Below are 19,591 nucleotides of genomic sequence, written 5' to 3' on the forward strand. Positions count from 1 at the left end.
TTCTCTCCGCAGAACAAAGGGTTTCATGGATCTTTATATGTTTTACAACAGTTTACTACAGTTACATTAGACCAATAGATAGCGTTAGTCTCTAAACATAAAGTGGCTCATGTGTTGCCAAGAGATGTGTTGCTAAGAGGTGTGTTGCTAGGAATGACTCATGTGTCTTGTAACATGGCCTGGGCGTCCCTTTACCTTACTCCTGTTACAGAGTCGTATTGTCCTTACTTCCACCAGAACATTTAATCCTGAGGCTTGGCTGATTAGCTTGTTAGTCCTGTGTGTGGGAAACAACAATTATCAGTTTCCAGGAATGCGGTCTAATTCAGCTAACAGAAATCCCTTGAGGCTTCACTGGCAGCCATTTTATGATTCAAGTTACATATAGTTCTTCACAGTTACTCAGCCCACTTCGGCTGGACACAATCCAATCATAACGATTATAGATTACATATAGGTTTCTTTAACCCAATAGAATTTCCCTGATACCTCAGGAACTGCATGTTCGGGTTTTGTCAGCTCGGGCTGATTAATGACCTTGTTATGTGAGGCAGATTCTCCCCTTATCTCTCTTCCTTGGACTTCGGCTGTGTGAAATCACTGGTTCATTATATCCAAGGGATTCTTGGTAGTGGGCCTCACAGGGTCATTGCTCGATCATTGCTCGGTCAGTCCCAGTTCATTACTTGACTAACGGGTTTCCCATCATGCTTGGGCAGCCATTTTATATGTGGCCGCTTTAAACGTATATGAGTTTAGATATATTCAGCAGGTGCCTAATGCCTACAACACTTGGTGAGACCACACCTGGAATATTGTGTACAGTTTTGGTCTCCTAATCTGAGGAAGGACATTCTTGCTATTGAGGGAGTGCAGCGAAGGTTCAACAGACTGATTCCCGGGATGGCAGGACTGACATATGAAGAAAGACTGGATCGACTAGGCTTATATTCACTGGAATTTAGAAGAATGAGAGGGGATCTCATAGAAACATATAAAATTCTGACAGGATTGGACAGGTTAGATGCAGGAAGAATGTTCCCGATGTTGGGGAAGTCCAGAGCCAGGGGTCACAGTCTAAGGGTAAGGAGTAAGCCATTTAGGACCGAGATGAGAAACTTCTTCACTCAGAGAGTTGTGAACCTGTGGAATTCTCTACCACAGAGAGTTGTTGATGCCAGTTCATTGGATATATTCAAGAGGGAGTTAGATATGGCCCTTACGGCTAAAGGGATCAAGGGGTATGGAGAGAAAGCAGGAATGGGGTACTGAGGTTGCAAGATCAGCCATGGTCATATTGAATGGTGGTGCAGGCTCGAAGGGCCGAATGGCCTACTCCTGCACCTATTTTCTATGTGTCTATGTTCCCCAAGTGCAAGGCAAAGTGGGAATCCGGTCGGCCGGGAGAGCTCTATAGGCAACAAAGGGATAGAAGGACAGGAATCTGAAAAAAGCCGCAATTAGTATCAAAGCAAACACCAATAGGTTTTTAATCAATAGATAAAGAGGAGAGTGGTCGTCAGGTACGTGGGCCCATTAAAGACAGATGCAGGCAAGACTCTAATGGATAATAACAGACATGTTAAATGAAAATGTTGTACAGGTGCAACGTCCCGAATCTGGAACTCTGAAACCCGGAATTGTCCGAAAAGCGGACATTTTTGAGGCAAAACCTGAATTCCGAGGATTCCGCATTTCAGATAAGAAAATCAAGTCTGAAATCTGGAATCCTCGACTGAATCCATGTTGCATTTTGGCTTTTGCCGGATTTCCGACCTTGCCACTCAAAACGCGGCACGGATTCGGTCAAGGATTCCGGATTTCAGACTATTGATTTTCTTGTCTGACATCCGGAAAAACCCAAAAACCGGAACGGACTTTGGTCCCGCGGGTTCCGGATTTCGGACGTTGTAATTGTATCTATTTTTACAGTGGAGGAGGAGGAGGACAAAAGACCAGCGGTACAAGGGAACCTAAAATAAGTCAAGGGGAGCAACTTAACATATAAGATTATGAGGGGGCTTGACAAGGTGGATGCAGAGAGGATGTTTCCACTGATGGGGGAGAATAGAACTAGAGGGCATGATCTTAGAATAAGGGGCCGCCCATTTAAAACTGAGATGAGGAGGAATTTCTTCTCTCAGAGGGTTGTAAATCAGTGGAATTTGCTGCCTCAGAGAGCTGTGGAAGCTGGGACATTGAATATATTTAAAACAGAAATAGTCAGCTTCTTAAACGATAAGGGAGTAAAGGGTCATGGGGAGCGGGTGGGGAAGTGGACCTAAGTCCGTGATCAGATCAGCCATGATCGTATTAAATGGCGGAGCAGGCTCAAGGGGCCATATGGCCTATTCCTGCTCCTATTTCTTATGTTCTTATATTCTTAATGCATTTAATAGAAGTTAAAAAAAGGAATGGAGAAAATAATGGGACTTAAGATCGACAAATCTCCTGGTCCAGATGGTTTCCACCCCAGATTATTAGAAGGAATATGTGAGAAACTTGCAGACTTGTCCGTCACAATCTTCCTAGCTCTCTAGATTCAGGAATTATCCCCTCACTCCATTATTTAAGCAGGGAGAGAAGGAGACAATAGGAGGGGGCAAAATTGGGTGCCTTTGCGCCTCCCATTAGTGCCCACCCACGCGACAATGACACTGACTACCGGCATATTTGGCAGGAGTTTTACGGCGGCGCTACTGCGTCGCGTCCCGATATCCTTCGCCCGAAGATCATGACATCATCGGCGTGCGCATCGCCGCGGTAGCGCCCCGGACTTCTGCCCCCTGCAGCATCGGCAGGCGAAAACACTGAGAGCTGCAGGAGGCGTGCATCGGGCAGCCGGGCGCTCTCCGGGGAGCGACGATTAAAGGTGAGATGGCTGAGGTCAGAAAAAAAAAACGTACGTTTTCACTTCCAGTTGTTTTCGCGGGATCCTGCCCGCGATCACATTGCTTGAGTACCAAGGCCGATAGCACGGGATCGTGGCTGCCGTCGTGGTTCCAGGTAGGTCCATTTAATTTTGCAGAGCCTACAGCGACGGCCATTCCCTTTAAGGAGGGGGACATAAGAATTAGGAACAGGAGTAGGCCATCTAGCCCCTCGAGCCTGCTCCGCCATTCAACAAGATCATGGCTGATCTGGCCGTGGACTCAGCTCCACTTACCCGCCTGCTCCCCATAACCCTTAATTCCCTTATTGGTTAAAAATCTATCTATCTGTGATTTGAATACATTCAATGAGCTAGCCTCAACTGCTTCCTTGGGCAGAGAATTCCACAGATTCACAACCCTCTGGGAGAAGAATTCCTTCTCAACTCGGTTTTAAATTGGCTCCCCCTGTATTTTGAGGCTGTGCCCCCTAGTTCTAGTCTGCCCGACCAGTGGAAACAACCTTTCTGCCTCTATCTTGTCTATCCCTTTCATTATTTAAAATGTTTCTATAAGATCACCCCTCATCCTTCAGAACTCCAACGAGTAAAGACCCAGTCTACTCAATCTATCATCATAAGGTAACCCCCTCATCTCCGGAATCAGCCTAGTGAATCGTCTCTGCACCCCCTCCAAAGCTAGTATATCCTTCCTTAAGTATGGTGGCCAAAACTGCACGCAGTACTCCAGGTGCGGCCTCACCAATACCCTATACAGTTGCAGTAGGACCTCCCTGCTTTTGTACCCCATCCCTCTCGCAATGAAGGCCAACATTCCATTCGCCTTCCTGATTACCTGCTGCACCCGCAAACTAACTTTTTGGGATTCATGCACAAGGACCCCCAGGTCCCTCTGCACCGCAGCATGTTGTAATTTCTCCCCATTCAAATAATATTCCCTTTTACTGTTTTTTTTCCAAGGTGGATGACCTCATATTTTCCGACATTGTATTCCATCTGCCAAACCTCAGCCCATTCGCTTAACCTATCTAAATCTCTTTGCGGCCTCTCTGTGTCCTCTACACAACCCGCTTTCCCACTAATCTTTGTGTCATCTGCAAATTTTGTTACACTACACTCTGTCCCCTCTTCCAGGTCATCTATGTATATTGTAAACAGTTGTGGTCCCAGCACCGATCCCTGTGGCACACATACTAACCACCGATTTCAAACCCGAAAAGGACCCATTTATCCCAACACTCTGCTTTCTGTTAGCCAGCCAATTCTCGATCCATGCTAATCCATTTACTCTGACTCCACGTACCTTTATCTTCTGCAGTAACCTTTTGTGTGGCACCTTATCGAATGCCTTTTGGAAATCTAAATACACCACATCCAATGGTACACCTCTATCCACCATGCTCGTTATATCCTCAAAGAATTCCAGTAAATTAGTTAAACATGATTTCCCCTTCATGAATCCATGCTGCGTCTGCTTGATTGCACTATTCCTATCTAGATGTTCTGTTATTTCTTCCTTAATGATAGCTTCAAGCATTTTCCCCACTACAGATGTTAAACTAACCGGCCTATAGTTACCTGCCTTTTGTCTGCCCCCTTTTTTAAACAGAGGCGTTACATTAGCTGCTTTCCAATCCGATGGTACCTTCCCAGAGTCCAGAGAATTTTGGTAGATTATAACGAATGCATCTGCTATAACTTCCGCCATCTCTTTTAATACCCTGGGATGCATTTCATCAGGACCAGGGGACTTGTCTACCTTGAGTCCCATTAGCCTGTCCAGCACTACCCGCCTAGTGATAGTGATTGTCTCAAGGTCCTCCCTTCCCACATTCCCATGACCAGCAATTTTTAGCATGGTTTTTGTGTCTTCCACTGTGAAGACCGAAGCAAAATAATTGTTTAAGGTCTCAGCCATTTCCACATTTCCCATTATTAAATTCCCCTTCTCATCTTCTAAGGGACCAACATTTACTTTAGTCACTCTCTTCCGTTTTATATATCGGTAAAAGCTTTTACTATCTGTTTTTATGTTTTGCGCAAGTTTACTTTCGTAATCTATCTTTCATTTCTTTATTGCTTTCTTAATCATTCTTTGCTGTCGTTTAAAATTTTCCCAATCTTCTAGTTTCTCACTAACCTTGGCCACCTTATATGCATTGGTTTTTAATTTGATACTCTCCTTTATTTCCTTGGTTATCCACGGCTGGTTATTCCTTCTCTTACCGCCCTTCTTTTTCACTGGAATATATTTTTGTTGAGCACTATGAAAGAGCTCCTTAAAATCCTCCACTGTTCCTTAATTGTGCCACCGTTTACTCTGTGTTCCCAGTCTACTTTAGCCAACTCTGCCCTCATCCCACTGTAGTCCCCTTTGTTTAAACATAGTACGCTCGTTTCTGACACAACTTCCTCACCCTCAATCTGTATTACAAATTCAACCATACTGTGATCACTCATTCCGAGAGGATCTTTTACTAGGAGATCGTTTATTATTCCTGTCTCATTACACAGGACCAGATCTAAGATAGCTTGCTCCCTTGTAGGTTCTGTAACATACTGTTCTAAGAAACAATCCCGTATGCATTCTATGAATTCCTCCTCAAGGCTACCCCGTGCGATTTGATTTGACCAATCGATATGTAGGTTAAAATCCCCCAGGATTACTGCCGTTCCTTTTTCACAAGCCTCCATTATTCCCTTGATTATTGCCCGCCCCACCGTGAAGTTATTATTTGGGGGCCTATAAACTACGCCCACCAGTGACTTTTTCCCCTTACTATCTCTAATCTCCACCCACAATGATTCAACATTTTGTTCATTAGAGCCAATATCGTCTCTCACAACTGCCCTGATATCATCCTTTATTAACAGAGCTACCCCACCTCCTTTCCCTTCTTGTCTATCTTTCCCAATTGTCAGATACCCCTGTATGTTTAATTCCCAGTCTTGGCCACCCTGCAACCACGTTTCTGTAATGGCCACCAAATCATACCCATTTGTAATGATTTGTGCCGTCAACTCATTTACTTTGTTTCGAATGCTGCGTGCGTTTAAGTAGAGTGTTATAATACTAGTTTTTAAACCATGATTTTTAGTTTTGACCCCTCCTGCAGCCCCTTTATATTCATACATATTGTCCCTTCCTATCACCTTGTGGTTTACACTTACCCCAGTGCTACTCTGCTCTGTTGCCTCCTGCCTTTTGCATTCTTTCTTCGGGTTCTGTTCATCTGAGCTCTCACCCACTCTAACTAGCTCAGAGCCCTCTCCTGGGTTCCCATCCCCCTGCCAAGCTAGTTTAAAGCCCTCCAAACCGTACTATCAAAACCACCCGCGAGAACATTGGTCCCGTCTCTGTTGAGGTGTAACCTGTCTGACTTGTACAGGTCCCACCTACCCCAGAAGCAGTCCCAATTGTTCAGGAACCTAAAGCCCTCCCTCCTACACCAATGCCCCAGCCACGTATTTATCTGACTAGCCTTCCTACTTCTACCCTCACTAGTACGTGGCACTGGCAGTAATCCCGAGATTACCACCTTTGAGGTCCTGGCTTTCAATCTTACTCCTAGCTACCTAAGCTCAGCTTTCAGGACCTCACCCCTCTTTCTACCTATGTCGTTGGTACCAATGTGGACCACAACCAATGGCTGTTCCCCTTCCCTCCCCAGAATGCCCTGCAGTCGCTCAGTGACATCATTGACCCTTGCACCAGGGAGGCAACACACCATCCTGATGTCACTTTTGCTGCCGCAGAAGCACCTATCTGCTCCCCTAACTATTGAATCTCCTATCACTATAGCCCTTCCCGTCTTCTTCCTCCCCCCTGTGCAGCTGAGCCACCCACGGTGCTGTGACTTGGCCCTGGCTGCACTCCCCAGAGGCATCACCGCCCTCGCCAGTAGTCAGAATAGAGTACCGGTTGGAGAGCGGGATAGCCTCAGGGGACTCCTGCACTACCTGCCTCGCCATACTCTTGTGTGCGACGGTCACCCATTCCCTATCCTCCTGTAGCCTTTTAATCTGTGGGGTGACCAACGCCTGAAACGTGTTATCCACGTACCTCTCGTTCTCGCGGATGCTCCTCAGTGCCTCCAGTCCTCGCTCAAGCTCCGAGACTCGGCGCTCGAGTTGGAGGAGCTGGAGACACTTCCTGCACATGTGGTCATCCCCGTTGCGGGAAGCATCCAGGAATTCCCAAATGACACAGGTGTTGCATCCCGTTTGAACGAGCTGCCCTGCCATCGCACTAGTTACCCTTAAATTACCCAGCAAAAACACTGACTCCCACTACACACACTAAACAGCTATTTCGTAATTTATCCTCTTATCTACTAGAACACAAAATCAAAGAGATATACTCACCAGCCGATCAGCCAACCACTTACCAGCTTGGCTGTGACGTCACTTTTTGATTTCTTGTCGCTCCTCCTCACACTGCTCACTCACCGACTGTCGCTGGGCCTTTGTAGGCCCCAGACCCCGGACTGCCACTGGGCCTTTGTAGGCCCCAGACCCCGGACTGCCGCTGGGCCTTTGTAGGCCCCAGACCCCGGACTGTCACTGGGCCTTTGTAGGCCCCAGACCCCGGACTGTCACTGGGCCTTTGTAGGCCGCTGACCCCGGACTGCCACTGGGCCTTTGTAGGCCCCAGACCCCGGACTGCCGCTGGGCCTTTGTAGGCCCCAGACCCCGGACTGTCACTGGGCCTTTGTAGGCCCCAGACCCCGGACTGTCACTGGGCCTTTGTAGGCCGCTGACCCCGGACTGTCACTGGGCCTTTGTAGGCCGCTGACCCCGGACTGTCACTGGGCCTTTGTAGGTCGCTGACCCCGGACTGTCACTGGGCCTTTGTAGGCCCCAGACCCCGGACTGTCACTGGGCCTTTGTAGGCCGCTGACCACGGACTGTCACTGGGCCTTTGTAGGCCGCTGACCCCGGACTGTCACTGGGCCTTTGTAGGCCCCAGACCCCGGACTGTCACTGGGCCTTTGTAGGCCGCTGACCCCGGACTGTCACTGGGCCTTTGTAGGCCGCTGACCCCGGACTGCCGCTGGGCCTTTGTAGGCCGCTGACCCCGGACTGCCGCTGGGTCTTTGTAGGCCCCAGACCCCGGACTGCCGCTGGGCCTTTGTTGGTCGCTGACCCCGGACTGTCGCTGGGCCTTTGTTGGTCGCTGACCCCGGACTGTCGCTGGGCCTTTGTTGGTCGCTGACCCCGGACTGCCGCTGGGCCTTTGTAGGTCGCTGACCCCGGATTGTCGCTGGGCCTTTGTAGGCCGCTGACCTCGGACTGTCACTGGGCCTTTGTAGGCCCCAGACCCCGGACTGCCGCTGGGCCTTTGTAGGCCCCAGACCCCGGACTGCCGCTGGGCCTTTGTAGGCTGCTGATCCCGGACTGCCGCTGGGCCTTTGTAGGCTGCTGATCCCGGACTGCCGCTGGGCCTTTGTAGGCTGCTGATCCCGGACTGCCGCTGGGCCTTTGTAGGCCCCAGACCCCGGACTGCTGCTGGGCCTTTGTAGGCCCCAGACCCCGGACTGCCGCTGGGCCTTTGTAGGCCGCTGATCCTGGACTGCCGCTGGGCCTTTGTAGGCCCCAGACCCCGGACTGCCGCTGGGCCTTTGTAGGCTGCTGACCCCGGACTGCCGCTGGGCCTTTGTCGGCTGCTGACCCCGGACTGCCGCTGGGCCTTTGTCGGCCGCTGACCCCGGACTGCCGCTGGGCCTTTGTAGGTCGCTGACCCCGGACTGCCGCCAGGCCTTTGTCGGCCGCTGACCCCGGACTGCCGCTGGGCCTTTGTAGGTCGCTGACCCCGGACTGCCGCTGGGCCTTTGTCGGCCGCTGACCCCGGACTGCCGCTGACGCTGCTCCTCCCCACACTCTGACATCACCTCTCGATTTCTCACCCCTCTATCTTTGTCTGCAGCTGGTTGGGCTGGTCTCTGGGCCTCTGTCTCCTACTCTTGCACTCCTTATCATCTGCTCGAGTGTCAGCACTGGTAGGAAAAGCAAGACAAAACAGCACCTGCCACCCCCCACTTGCCCGAACTCACCCACTTACCAAACTCACGAATGCCAGTCTATGCTGCTGCACTCTGTGGTTTGCACCAGCTGCCTCTTTTTAAACTGTATCTCGGTCAGATGACTCACTACTGGTTTTAACTACCTGCTAATTGCCTCCTACTGGAGAGTTACCTTGTTTTTCTCTGCCTAAACCTGAAAGAATCCCAACTATTTAACTTTTCCCCTTAAATTTAAACAGGAGCCGTTGAACACGGCAGAGCTACGCGGCTCAGTGTGCAGAACGCTGAACTCTCTGCCCCGCCTGCTGCCCGTTGCGCTCCAGGAAAGAAGTGAAACTCTTGATTTAACATTCCACTTCCTTCTCGGAACACAAAGAGCGAATTCTTTTAAAGTTTGAAATATTTAGCATCCCAAGCAGTGACTTTCTCCCCCGAGGTAACTGCAGACTGCAGTGTCTATATGTTGTGTATATTGACTTCCAGAGAGCAATTGATAAGGTTACACACAAGGTTATTATCAACAGTGAGCGGGCACGGAATTGGAGATAAGCTTGTGACAAGGGTCAGTAATTAGTTGGGAGGTAGGAGGACAGAGAGCAGGGAGAAAGGGAACATTCTCTGATTGGCTGGGAGGTAGGAGGACAGAGAGCAGGGAGAAAGGGAACATTCTCTGATTGGTTGGGAGGTAGGAGGACAGAGAGCAGGGATAAAGGGAACATTCTCTGATTGGCTGGGAGGTAGGAGGACAGAGAGCAGGGAGAAAGGGAACATTCTCTGATTGGCTGGGAGGTAGGAGGACAGAGAGCAGGGAGAAAGGGAACATTCTCTGATTGGTTGGGAGGTAGGAGGACAGAGAGCAGGGATAAAGGGAACATTCTCTGATTGGCTGGGAGGTAGGAGGACAGAGAGCAGGGATAAAGTTTTAGTTTCCCCTATGGGTGGAAACATCCTCTCTGCATCCACCTTGTCGAGCCCCCTCATTATCTTATATGTTTCGATAAGATCACCTCTCACTCTTCTGAATTCCAATGTGTAGACGCCCAACCTACTCAACCGATCTTCATAAGTCAACCCCCTCACCTCCGGAATCAACCGAGTGAACCTTCTCCAATGCAAGTATATCCTTCTTAAATACGGAGACCAAAACTGTACGCAGTACTCCAGGTGTGGCCTCAACAATTCCCTGCACAGTTGTAGCAGGACTTCTCTGCTTTTGTACTCTATCCCCCTTGCAATAAAGGCCAACATTCCATTTGCCTTCCTGATCACTTGCTGTAGCTGCATACTAACTTTTTGTGTTTCATGCACAAGGAACCCCAGGTCCCTCTGTACTGCAGCACTTTTGCAATTTTTTTTAATTTAAATTATAATTTGCTTTTCTATTATTTCTGCCAAAGTGGATAACCTCACTTTTTCCTGCAATATACTCCATCTGCCAAATTTTTGCCCACTTATATCCCTTTGCAGATTTTCTGTGTCCTCTTCACAACTTGCTTTCCTATACATCTTTGTATCATCAGCAAACTTGGTTACATTACACTCGGTCCCTTCATCCAAGTCATTAATATAGATTGTAAATAGTTGAGGACCCAGCACTGATCCCTGCGGCAACCCACTAGTCACTGTTTGCCAACTGGAAAATGACCCATTTATCCCGACTCTCTGTTTTCTGTTAATTAGCCAATCCTCCATCCATGCTAATATATTACCCCCAACCCCGTGAACTTTTATCTTGTGCAGTAAACTTTTATGTGGCACCTTATCAAATGCCTTCTGGAAATCCAAATACACCACATCCACTGGTTCCCCCTTATCCACCTGGCTCATTACATCCTCAAAGAACTCCAGCAAATTTGTCAAACATGATTTCCCTTTCATAAAACCATGCTGAATCTGCTTGATAGTGTTATATATGCAGACTATAGATATACTCTCTGTGTAGTCACTGTATACTTGCATAAAATGGAGACTTGTTACCTGATATATTATCAATAAAGTTTACACTGTGTATATACTATGCTGACACCACTAGAGGGTGCAGCTGGTGGAGGCCGGGGTTTCCTGCCCCTGTGGCAGAGGCTATCCACCAGAGGGCACTGCGGTGGGAGACCTGAGGGGCATCTGCCCTGGCGGCAGGGCCCAGTATAAAACGCTGCTCACCATGCTTGTGCCTCACTCTGGAGTTACGAATAAAGGACCAAGGTCACTACAGTTTGAGTACAACACATTGCCTCGTGGAGTCATTCATAAGTGCATTACGGACATAACAGATTGGATCTGAGGCATGGTCGATGTACAGAAGGCACCTCAAGTCGCTGGAGATATATCACCAACGATGTCTCCGCAAGATCCTGCAAATCCCCTGGGAGGACAGACCAACATCAGTGTCCTCGACCAGGCTAATATCCCCAGTATTGAAGCACTGACCACACTCGATCAGCTTCACTGGGCAGGCCACACAGTACACATGCCAGATACGAGACTCCCTAAGCAAATGTTTTATGCGGAGCTCCTTCATGGTAAATGAGCCAAAGGAGGAGAGCGGAAACGTTATAAGGGACATCCTCAAAGCCTCCCTGGTAAAGTGTGACATCACCACTGACACCTGGGAGACCCTGGCCGCAGACCGCCCGAGGTGGAGAAAGTCCATCCAGGAGGGCGATGAGCTCTTCGAGTCCCAACGCAAAGAGCATGAAGAGGCCAGGCGCAGGCAGCGGAAGGAGCGCGCAAGAAACCAGTCCCACCCACCCCTTCCCCCGACGAATGTCTGTCCCACCTGTGACAGGGTCTGTGGCTCTCATATCAAACTGTTCAGCCACCAGAGAACTCACTTTGGGAGTGGAAGCAAGTCTTCCTCGATTCCGAGGGACTGCCTATGATGATGATGATGATGATGACAGACACAACAGATTGAATCATGCTTTACCAAATGTCCCACTACGGTTTCCTTGATAATGGACTCCAGCATTTTCCTAACCATAGATGTTAGGCTAACTGGTCTGTAGTTTCCTGCTTTCTGTCTGCCTCCTTTTTTAAATAGGGGCGTTACATTTGCGGTTTTCCAATCTGCTGGGACCGCTCCAGAATGCAGGGAGTTTTGGTAAATTACAACCAATGCATCCACTATCCCTGCAGGTGTGAGGTAGGGGTCATCCACTTTGGGTACAAGAAACACAGATCGGAATCTTTTCTTAATGGGATTTAGATGTCCAGATATACCAATCACTGTCCCCAAGGGATGTGGGGAGCGGGCAGGGAAGTGGAGCTGAGTCCATGATCAGATCAGCCATGATCTCATTGAATGGTGGAGCAGGCTCGAGGAGCCAAATGGCCTGCTCCTGTTCCTATTTCTTATGTGAAAGCTTGAGCCTGGGTACAAAACGTAATCAGAATGGAATGTTGGCCTTTATCTCAAGCGGATTCGTATTCAAAAATGAGAAAGTGATGCTTCAAGTTATCCAGACCTCTGGTCAGACCCCGTCTGGAGTCACTGTGTCCAGTCCTGGGCCCCGCCCCGCGGGGAGGGTATATCGGCCTCGGGGAGGGGGGATGGGTTCCCCAGACTGATACCCGGGGCTGAGAGGGTTAAATCCCGAGGGCAGGTTGCACAGACAGAGGCCTGTGTTCCCTCGAGTGTGGAAGATTACAGGGCAATCTGATCGAGGGGTTTACGATGATTAAAGGAATCGATGGGGGGGATCGAGAGAAACCATTCCCTCTGGTGGGGGGGGAGTTCAGAACAAGGGGACAGGACCTTAACATTAGAGCCCGGCCGTTCAGGAGTGATGTCGGGAAACACTTCTACACACACAGCATGCTGGGAATCTGGAAACCTCTCCCCCAACATGTTGGGGTCAATTGAAATTTTCAAGACTGGGATGGATCGATTTTGGTTGGGTCAGGGTATCGAAGGATATGGAGCAAAGGTAGGTAGATGAAGCTGAGGAACAGATCAATGTTCCCTCTAGAATACCGTGCATGCACAGCAACTCAGCTAACTTAAAGGTACTGCACACACTAAAATATTACAGGGAACATTGGCCACGATCTAATAGAATCATGGGCTGAATGGTCTATTCCTGTTCTTGTGTATCTAAAATGTGTTTGATGGGACAGTGTAGAGGGAGCTTTACTCTGTATCGAACCCGTGCTGTACCTGCCCTGGGAGTGTTTGATGGGACAGTGTAGAGGGAGCTTTACTCTGTATCTAACCCCGTGCTGTACCTGCCCTGGGAGTGTTTGATGGGACAGTGTAGAGGGAGCTTTACTCTGTATCTAACCCCGTGCTGTACCTGTCCTGGGAGTGTTTGATGGGACAGTGTAGAGGGAGCTTTACTCTGTATCTAACCCCGTGCTGTACCTGCCCTGGGAGTGTTTGATGGGACAGTGTAGAGGGAGCTTTACTCTGTATCGAACCCGTGCTGTACCTGCCCTGGGAGTGTTTGATGGGACAATGTAGAGGGAGCTTTACTCTGTATCTAACCCCATGCTGTACCTGCCCTGGGAGTGTTTGATGGGACAGTGTAGAGGGAGCTTTACTCTGTATCTAATCCCGTGCTGTACCCGCCCTGGGAGTGTTTGATGGGACAGTGTAGAGGGAGCTTTACTCTGTATCTAACCCCGTGCTGTACCTGCCCTGGGAGTGTTTGATGGGACAGTGTAGAGGGAGCATTACTCTATCTAACCCCGTGCTGTACCTGCCCTGGGAGTGTTTGATGGGACACATTTTATTTGATGCCTCATGTGGACATGGGCGCTGGTTGGAGAAGCTGGAACCAATGGGTGGAACTACTGGGAATCCACAATAAATAGTGAGAGTGGCAAATAGCAGGTGTGTAATTGGTTGATTACAGATGGAATGCATTCCCTGTAGAATCCGTCCTTCATTGTTGGTTTATTTACGGCACAGAAACAGGCCGTTCGGTCCAGTGGGTCCGTGCCAGGGTTTATGCTCCACACCAGCCTCCTGCAATCCGACATCATCGCCCCCCCCCCATCCCCATATTCTTCTATTACCTTCTCCCCCATGTGTTTATCCAGCTTCCCCCTAAATGCATCGATACTATTCACCTCAACGCCTCCCTGTGGCAGCGAGTTCCACATTCTCACCGCTCTCTGGGTAAAGTGGTTTCTCCTGAATTCCCCATTGGGTTTATCAGTGACCATCTTGTATTGATGGCCCCTAGTTCTGGTCTACCCCCCGCCCCCTCAAGTGGGAACATCTTCTCTGTGTCTACCCTATCGAACGTTTCATAATCTTAAAGACCTCGATCATGTCATCCCTCAGCCTCCTCTTTTCTGGAGAAAACAGCCCGAGCCTGTTCAATCTTTCCAGATAGGTACAGAAACATAGAAACATAGAAACATAGAAAATAGGTGGAGGAGTAGGCCATTCGGCCCTTCGAGCCTGCACCACCATTCAATAAGATCATGACTGATCATTCACCTCAATGTTTTCTCTCCATACCCCTTGATCCCTTTAGCCGTACGGTCAACATCTAACTCCTTCTTGAATATATCTAACGAACTGACATCAACAACTCTATGCGGTAGAGAATTCCACAGGTTCACCACTCTCTGGGTGAAGAAGTTTCTCCTCATCTCGGTCCTAAATGGCTTACCCCTTATCCTTAGACTGTCCCCTGGTTCTGGACTTCCCCAACATCAGGAACATTCTTCCTGCATCTAACTTGTCCAGTCCCGTCAGAATTTTATATGTTTCTATGAGATTCCCTCTCATTCTTCTAAATTCCAGTGAATATAAGCCCAGTCGATCCAGTCTCTCCTCATATGTCAGTCCTGCCATCCCGGGAATCAGTCTGGTGAACCTTCACTGCACTCCCTCAATAGCAAGAACATCCTTCCTCAGATTAGGAGACCAAAACTGCACACAATATAAGCGCTCAGTTTTGGCATCATCCTTGTAAATCTTGTTTGCACCTTCTCCAGTGCCTTGATATCCTCTTTATTACATGGATCCTGGAACTGTGCCCAGTCGTGCAAGTGTGATCTCGCCAAGGGGCTACACAATTTTAACATTACTTCTCTGATTTTCAATTCTATCCCTGTAGGAATAAATCCCAGTGCTTGTTTTTTATGGCCCTATTAACCAGTGTTGCTAATTTTAGCAATTTGTGAATCAGTTCCTCCAGATCTCTTTCCTCCTCTACCCCATTTAGAGTCTTATTTTCCAAGGAGTTGTGTGAGGCGGACTGGTTGGGCTGGGTGCTCTTTACCTGTCCACCATTGTTCATTGTTCATAGGTTTATGTGTAACCTTCAGGGCCGCTGACCGAGGGCCGTGCGGCTCTTTGTCGGCCGGCGCGGACACGATGGGCCAAAATTTCTGCGCTGTAAATTTCTTTGTTTCTATGTTTCTTCCTGTCGAATACCTTGCCACCATGTTGAATCGTTCCTGTTAAGGTGGAGTCAAGACCCACCAACCCTCCCCTACCCACCTGCAGTGCTTCCTTCTCTCAGGGAAGGCGAGGATTGGTACCGATTGCGTGCCGCGCTGAACAAGAGGATGCTGAAACCGCAAGAAGCCGCACTGTACCAGGGCATCATCAACGAGGTGGCGACGGATTTCATCGGCCGGATCCGGCGGTTGCGCTCGGCCAATGGGCCTGGGGTCACGGTGCACAACATCACCGCCGAGCTGCAGAGGTACACCTTCGAAGGTGAGGCAACTTGGAGCTGTGGCATTGGGGGGGGGGGAAGGACTGGTCACAGGGGGAGGGGCTGGTCACAGGGGGAGGGGGAGGGGCTGGTCACAGGGGAGGGGCTGGTCACAGGGGGAGGGGGAGGGGCTGGTCACAGGGGAGGGGCTGGTCACAGGGGGAGGGGGAGGGGCTGGTCACAGGGGGAGGGGCTGGTCACAGGGGGAGGGGGAGGGGCTGATCACAGGGGAGGGGCTGGTCACAGGGGAAGGAGAGGCTGGTCACAAGGGGAGGGGGAGGGGCTGGTCACAGGGGAGGGGCTGGTCACAGGGGGAGGGGGAGGGGCTGGTCACAGGGGAGGGGCTGGTCACAGGGGGAGGGGGAGGGGCTGGTCACAGGGGAGGGGCTGGTCACAGGGGGAGGGTGAGGGGCTCGTCACAAGGGGGAGGGGCTGGTCACAGGGGGAGGGGTAGGGGCTGGTCACAGGGGGAGGGGCTGGTCACAGGGGGAGGGGGCAGGGGAAGGGGGCTGGTCACAGGGGGAGGGGCTGGTCACAGGGGGAGGGGCTGGTCACAGGGAGGGGGAGGGGCTGGTCACAGGGGGAAGGCTGGTCACAGGGGGATGGGGCTGGTCACAGGGGGAGGGAGGGGCTGGTCACAGGGGGAGGGGCTGTTCACAGGGGGAGGGAGGGGCTGTTCCCAGGGGGGGGGCTGTTTCCAGGGAGAGGGAGGGGCTGTTCACAGGGAGGAGCTTTTCTCAGGGAGGGGGAGGGTCTGTTTTCAGGGAGGGAAGGGGCTGTTCTCAGGGAGAGGGAGGGGCTGTTCACAGGGGGAGGGGCTGTTCTCAGGGGGAGGGGGAGGAGTTGTTCACAGGGAGGGGCTTTTCCCAGGGAGGGGATATCCACCCCAAAGAATAATGTTGCTTGGGCCGCCCCCGCCCCCGCCCCCAACTCAAACCACTTGCAGAACCACGGAATGTTTTGGCACAAAAACAGGCCTTTCGGCCCAACCAGCCTGTGCTCCTCAACTGCTGGTGGAATGGGCGGACACGGGGCAGATGAAATTTAACGCAGAAAAGTGCGAAATTATCGGGAAGAATGAGCAGAGGCAATACAACCTAAAGGGTGCTATTCTAAAGGTGGTGCAGGAACAGAGCGACCTGGGGGTATGTGTGCACAAATCGTTGAAGGTGGCAGGGCAGGTTGAGAAAGCGGTTATAAATTCATAAGGGATCCTGGGCTTTATGAATAGAGGCACAGAGTACAAAAGTGTGGAAGTTATGACCAACCTGTATGAAACACTGGTTCGGCCCCAACTGGAGTATTGTGTCCAATTCTGGGCACCGCACTTTAGGAATCATAGAATGGTCACAGTGCAGAAGGAAGCCATTCGGCCCGTCGAGCCCACGCTGACTCCCAGCTAGTCCCACTCCCCTGCCATGCCCCCGTAGCCCTTTTGTTCAGCCATGAACTCATTGAATGGCGGTGCAGGCTGGAGGGGCTGAATGGCCTGCTCCTGCACCTATTTTCTATGTTTCTATGTTTCTATGTTTTGAAAGATAAAATTGAGCCTGCCTCTCGCAGCCTTTCTGGCCGTGCATGCCTGATTACAACCACTTTAGGAAGGATGAGATGGGCCTTAGAGAGGGTGGAGAGGGGATTTACGAGGATGGTTCCAGGGATGAGGGACTTCAGTGACGGTGGATGGACTGGAGAAGCTGGGGTTGTTCTCCTTGGAGCAGAGAAGGTCGAGGTGTTCAAAATCATGAGGGGCCTGGACAGAGTAGATCGAGAGAGAAACTGTTCCCATTGGCGGAAGGGTCGGGAACCAGAGGACACAGATTTAAGGCGATTGGCAGAAGAACCAAAGGCGACACGAGGGAAAACCTTTTTCACGCAGCGAGTGGTTAGGATCTGGAATGCGCTGCCTGAGAGGGTGGTGGAGACAGACTCAATCGCGACTTTCAAAGGGAAATTGGATAAGTCCCTTAAGGGGAAAATAAATGTGCCGGGCTACGGGGAAAGGGCGGGGGGAGTGGGACTGGCGGAGGTGCTCTTGCAGAGAGCCGGCACGGGCTCGACGGGCCGAATGGCCTCCTTCCGTGCTGTAACCGTTCCGTGATTTTATGAAGGCATATGGAGTAAAGGCGGGAAAATGGAGTTGAGGAGCTGGGATCAGAACGCGGGGCAGAATGGCCCACTCCTGTTTCTATGTTCCCTTTCAAATCCAGAGGAGGAAAAATAAAGTCTTGAAATGATGTTTGGGGGTGGGGAGGGGACACATCTTCCATCGTGCGTTCTCTCCCTCATCCCTCCCCCACTCAGCGCAGGGCTGTGATTCTCTCATTCAATGAGGCAGCGGCTGGCTGCTCGGGAAAGTTAGCATGCAGGTACAGCAAGTGATCAGGAAGGCGAATGGAATGTTGGCCTTCATTGCGAGAGGGATGGAGTACAAAAGCAGGGAGGTCCTGCTGCAATTGTACAGGGTATTGGTGAGGCCACACCTGGAGTACTGCGTGCAGTTTTGGTCTCCGTATTTACGAAAGGATATACTTGCTTTGGAGGCTGTTCAGAGAAGGTTCACTCGGTTGATTCCGGGGATGAGGGGGTTGACTTATGAAGAAAGGTTGAGTAGGGTGGGCCTCTACACATTGGTGTTCAGAAGGAACGAGAGGTGATCTTATCGAGACATATAAGATAATGAGGGGGCTCGACAGGGTGGATGCAGAGAGGATGTTTCCACCCATGGGGGAATCTAGAACTAAGGGGCATAATCTTAGAAATAAGGGGCTGCCCATTTAAAACTGAGATGAGGAGGAATTTCTTCCCTCGGAGGGTTGTAAATCTGTGGAGTTCTCTGCCCCAGAGAGCTGTGGAGGCTGGGTCATTGAATATATTTAAGGTGGAGATAGACAGATTTTTGAGCGATAAGGGAGTAAAGGGTTACAGGGAGCGGGCGGGGAAGTGGAGCTGAGTCCATGATCGGATCAGCCATGATGGTATTGAATGGCGGAGCAGGCTCGAGGGGCCGTATGGCCGGCTCCTGCTCCTATTTCTGATGAATGCTGATGGTGATGACCTCCCTTGTTGCACAGCCATTGCTGCCATCCTGTTCGAGACCCGGCTGGGCTGCCTGGAGCAGGAGATGCCGCGGGAATCGCAGAAATTCATCAATTCCGTCGTCACCATGTTCCGCTCGTTGGCCTTCTGCGAAGTTCTGCCCAAGTGGACGCGGAGCTGGCTGCCATTTTGGAAGTGGCACACACAGGCCTGGGACAACATGTTCGACTTTGGTACGAGAAACCTCTTTGTGTATTTGCACCCGGCCTTGGTGATGCCGAGGGGAAAATTGCCCGTTCCGGCAACACCTCGACTTTACAATTCTCACCCCTTGTTTTCAAATCCCTCCATGGCCCTCGCCCCCTCCCTATCTCTGTAACCTACTCCAGCCCCACAAACCCCCCCCGAGATGTCTACGCTCCTCGAATTCTGCCCTCCTGAGCATCCCTGATTATAATCGCTCCACCATCGGTGGCCGTGCCTTCTGTTGCCTGGGCCCCAAGCTCTGGAACTCCCTCCCTAAACCTCTCCGCCTCTCTGCCTCTCTCTCCTCCTTCAAGACGCTCCTTAAAACCTATCTCTGTGACCGAGCTTTTGGTCACCTGCCCCTAATTTCTCCTTATATGGCACAGTGCCAAATTTTGTCTGATTCCACACCTGTGAAGCGGCTCGGGATATTTTTACTGCATAAACTTAAATTGTTGTTTCGAAGAATGAGAGGCAATCTCATTATTATTATTATTTCATTGAAACACACACAATTCTTATTGGGCTTGACAAGGTAGACACAGGGAGGATGTTTCCTCTGGCTGGGGAGTCTAGAACCAGGGGTCACAGTCTCAGAATAAGGGGTCAGGAATAAGGACTGGTATTGTATTGGTGGAGTACTGCGTGCAGTTTTGGTTTCCATATTTACGAAAGGATATACTTGCTTTGGAGGCAGCTCAGAGAAGGTTCACTGG

The 19,591-nt window shown here is 50.5% G+C and overlaps 1 protein-coding gene across 1 annotated transcript in view; it reads left to right on the forward strand.

Annotated features, from left to right (window-relative positions):
* Positions 1-19,346, forward strand: part of LOC139260448 (sterol 26-hydroxylase, mitochondrial-like) — a 116,285-nt gene extending 96,939 nt beyond the window's left edge. The window contains exons 5-7 of the mRNA XM_070877011.1: positions 15,393-15,592; positions 18,665-18,862; positions 19,342-19,346. Coding sequence (XP_070733112.1) covers positions 15,393-15,592; positions 18,665-18,862; positions 19,342-19,346 — 403 coding nt within the window. The remainder of the gene's footprint in view (positions 1-15,392; positions 15,593-18,664; positions 18,863-19,341) is intronic.
* The last annotated feature ends 245 nt before the right edge of the window (positions 19,347-19,591 follow it).

Source organism: Pristiophorus japonicus, chromosome 3 (assembly GCF_044704955.1).
Source record: "Pristiophorus japonicus isolate sPriJap1 chromosome 3, sPriJap1.hap1, whole genome shotgun sequence".
Taxonomy (NCBI): Eukaryota; Metazoa; Chordata; class Chondrichthyes; family Pristiophoridae; genus Pristiophorus; species Pristiophorus japonicus.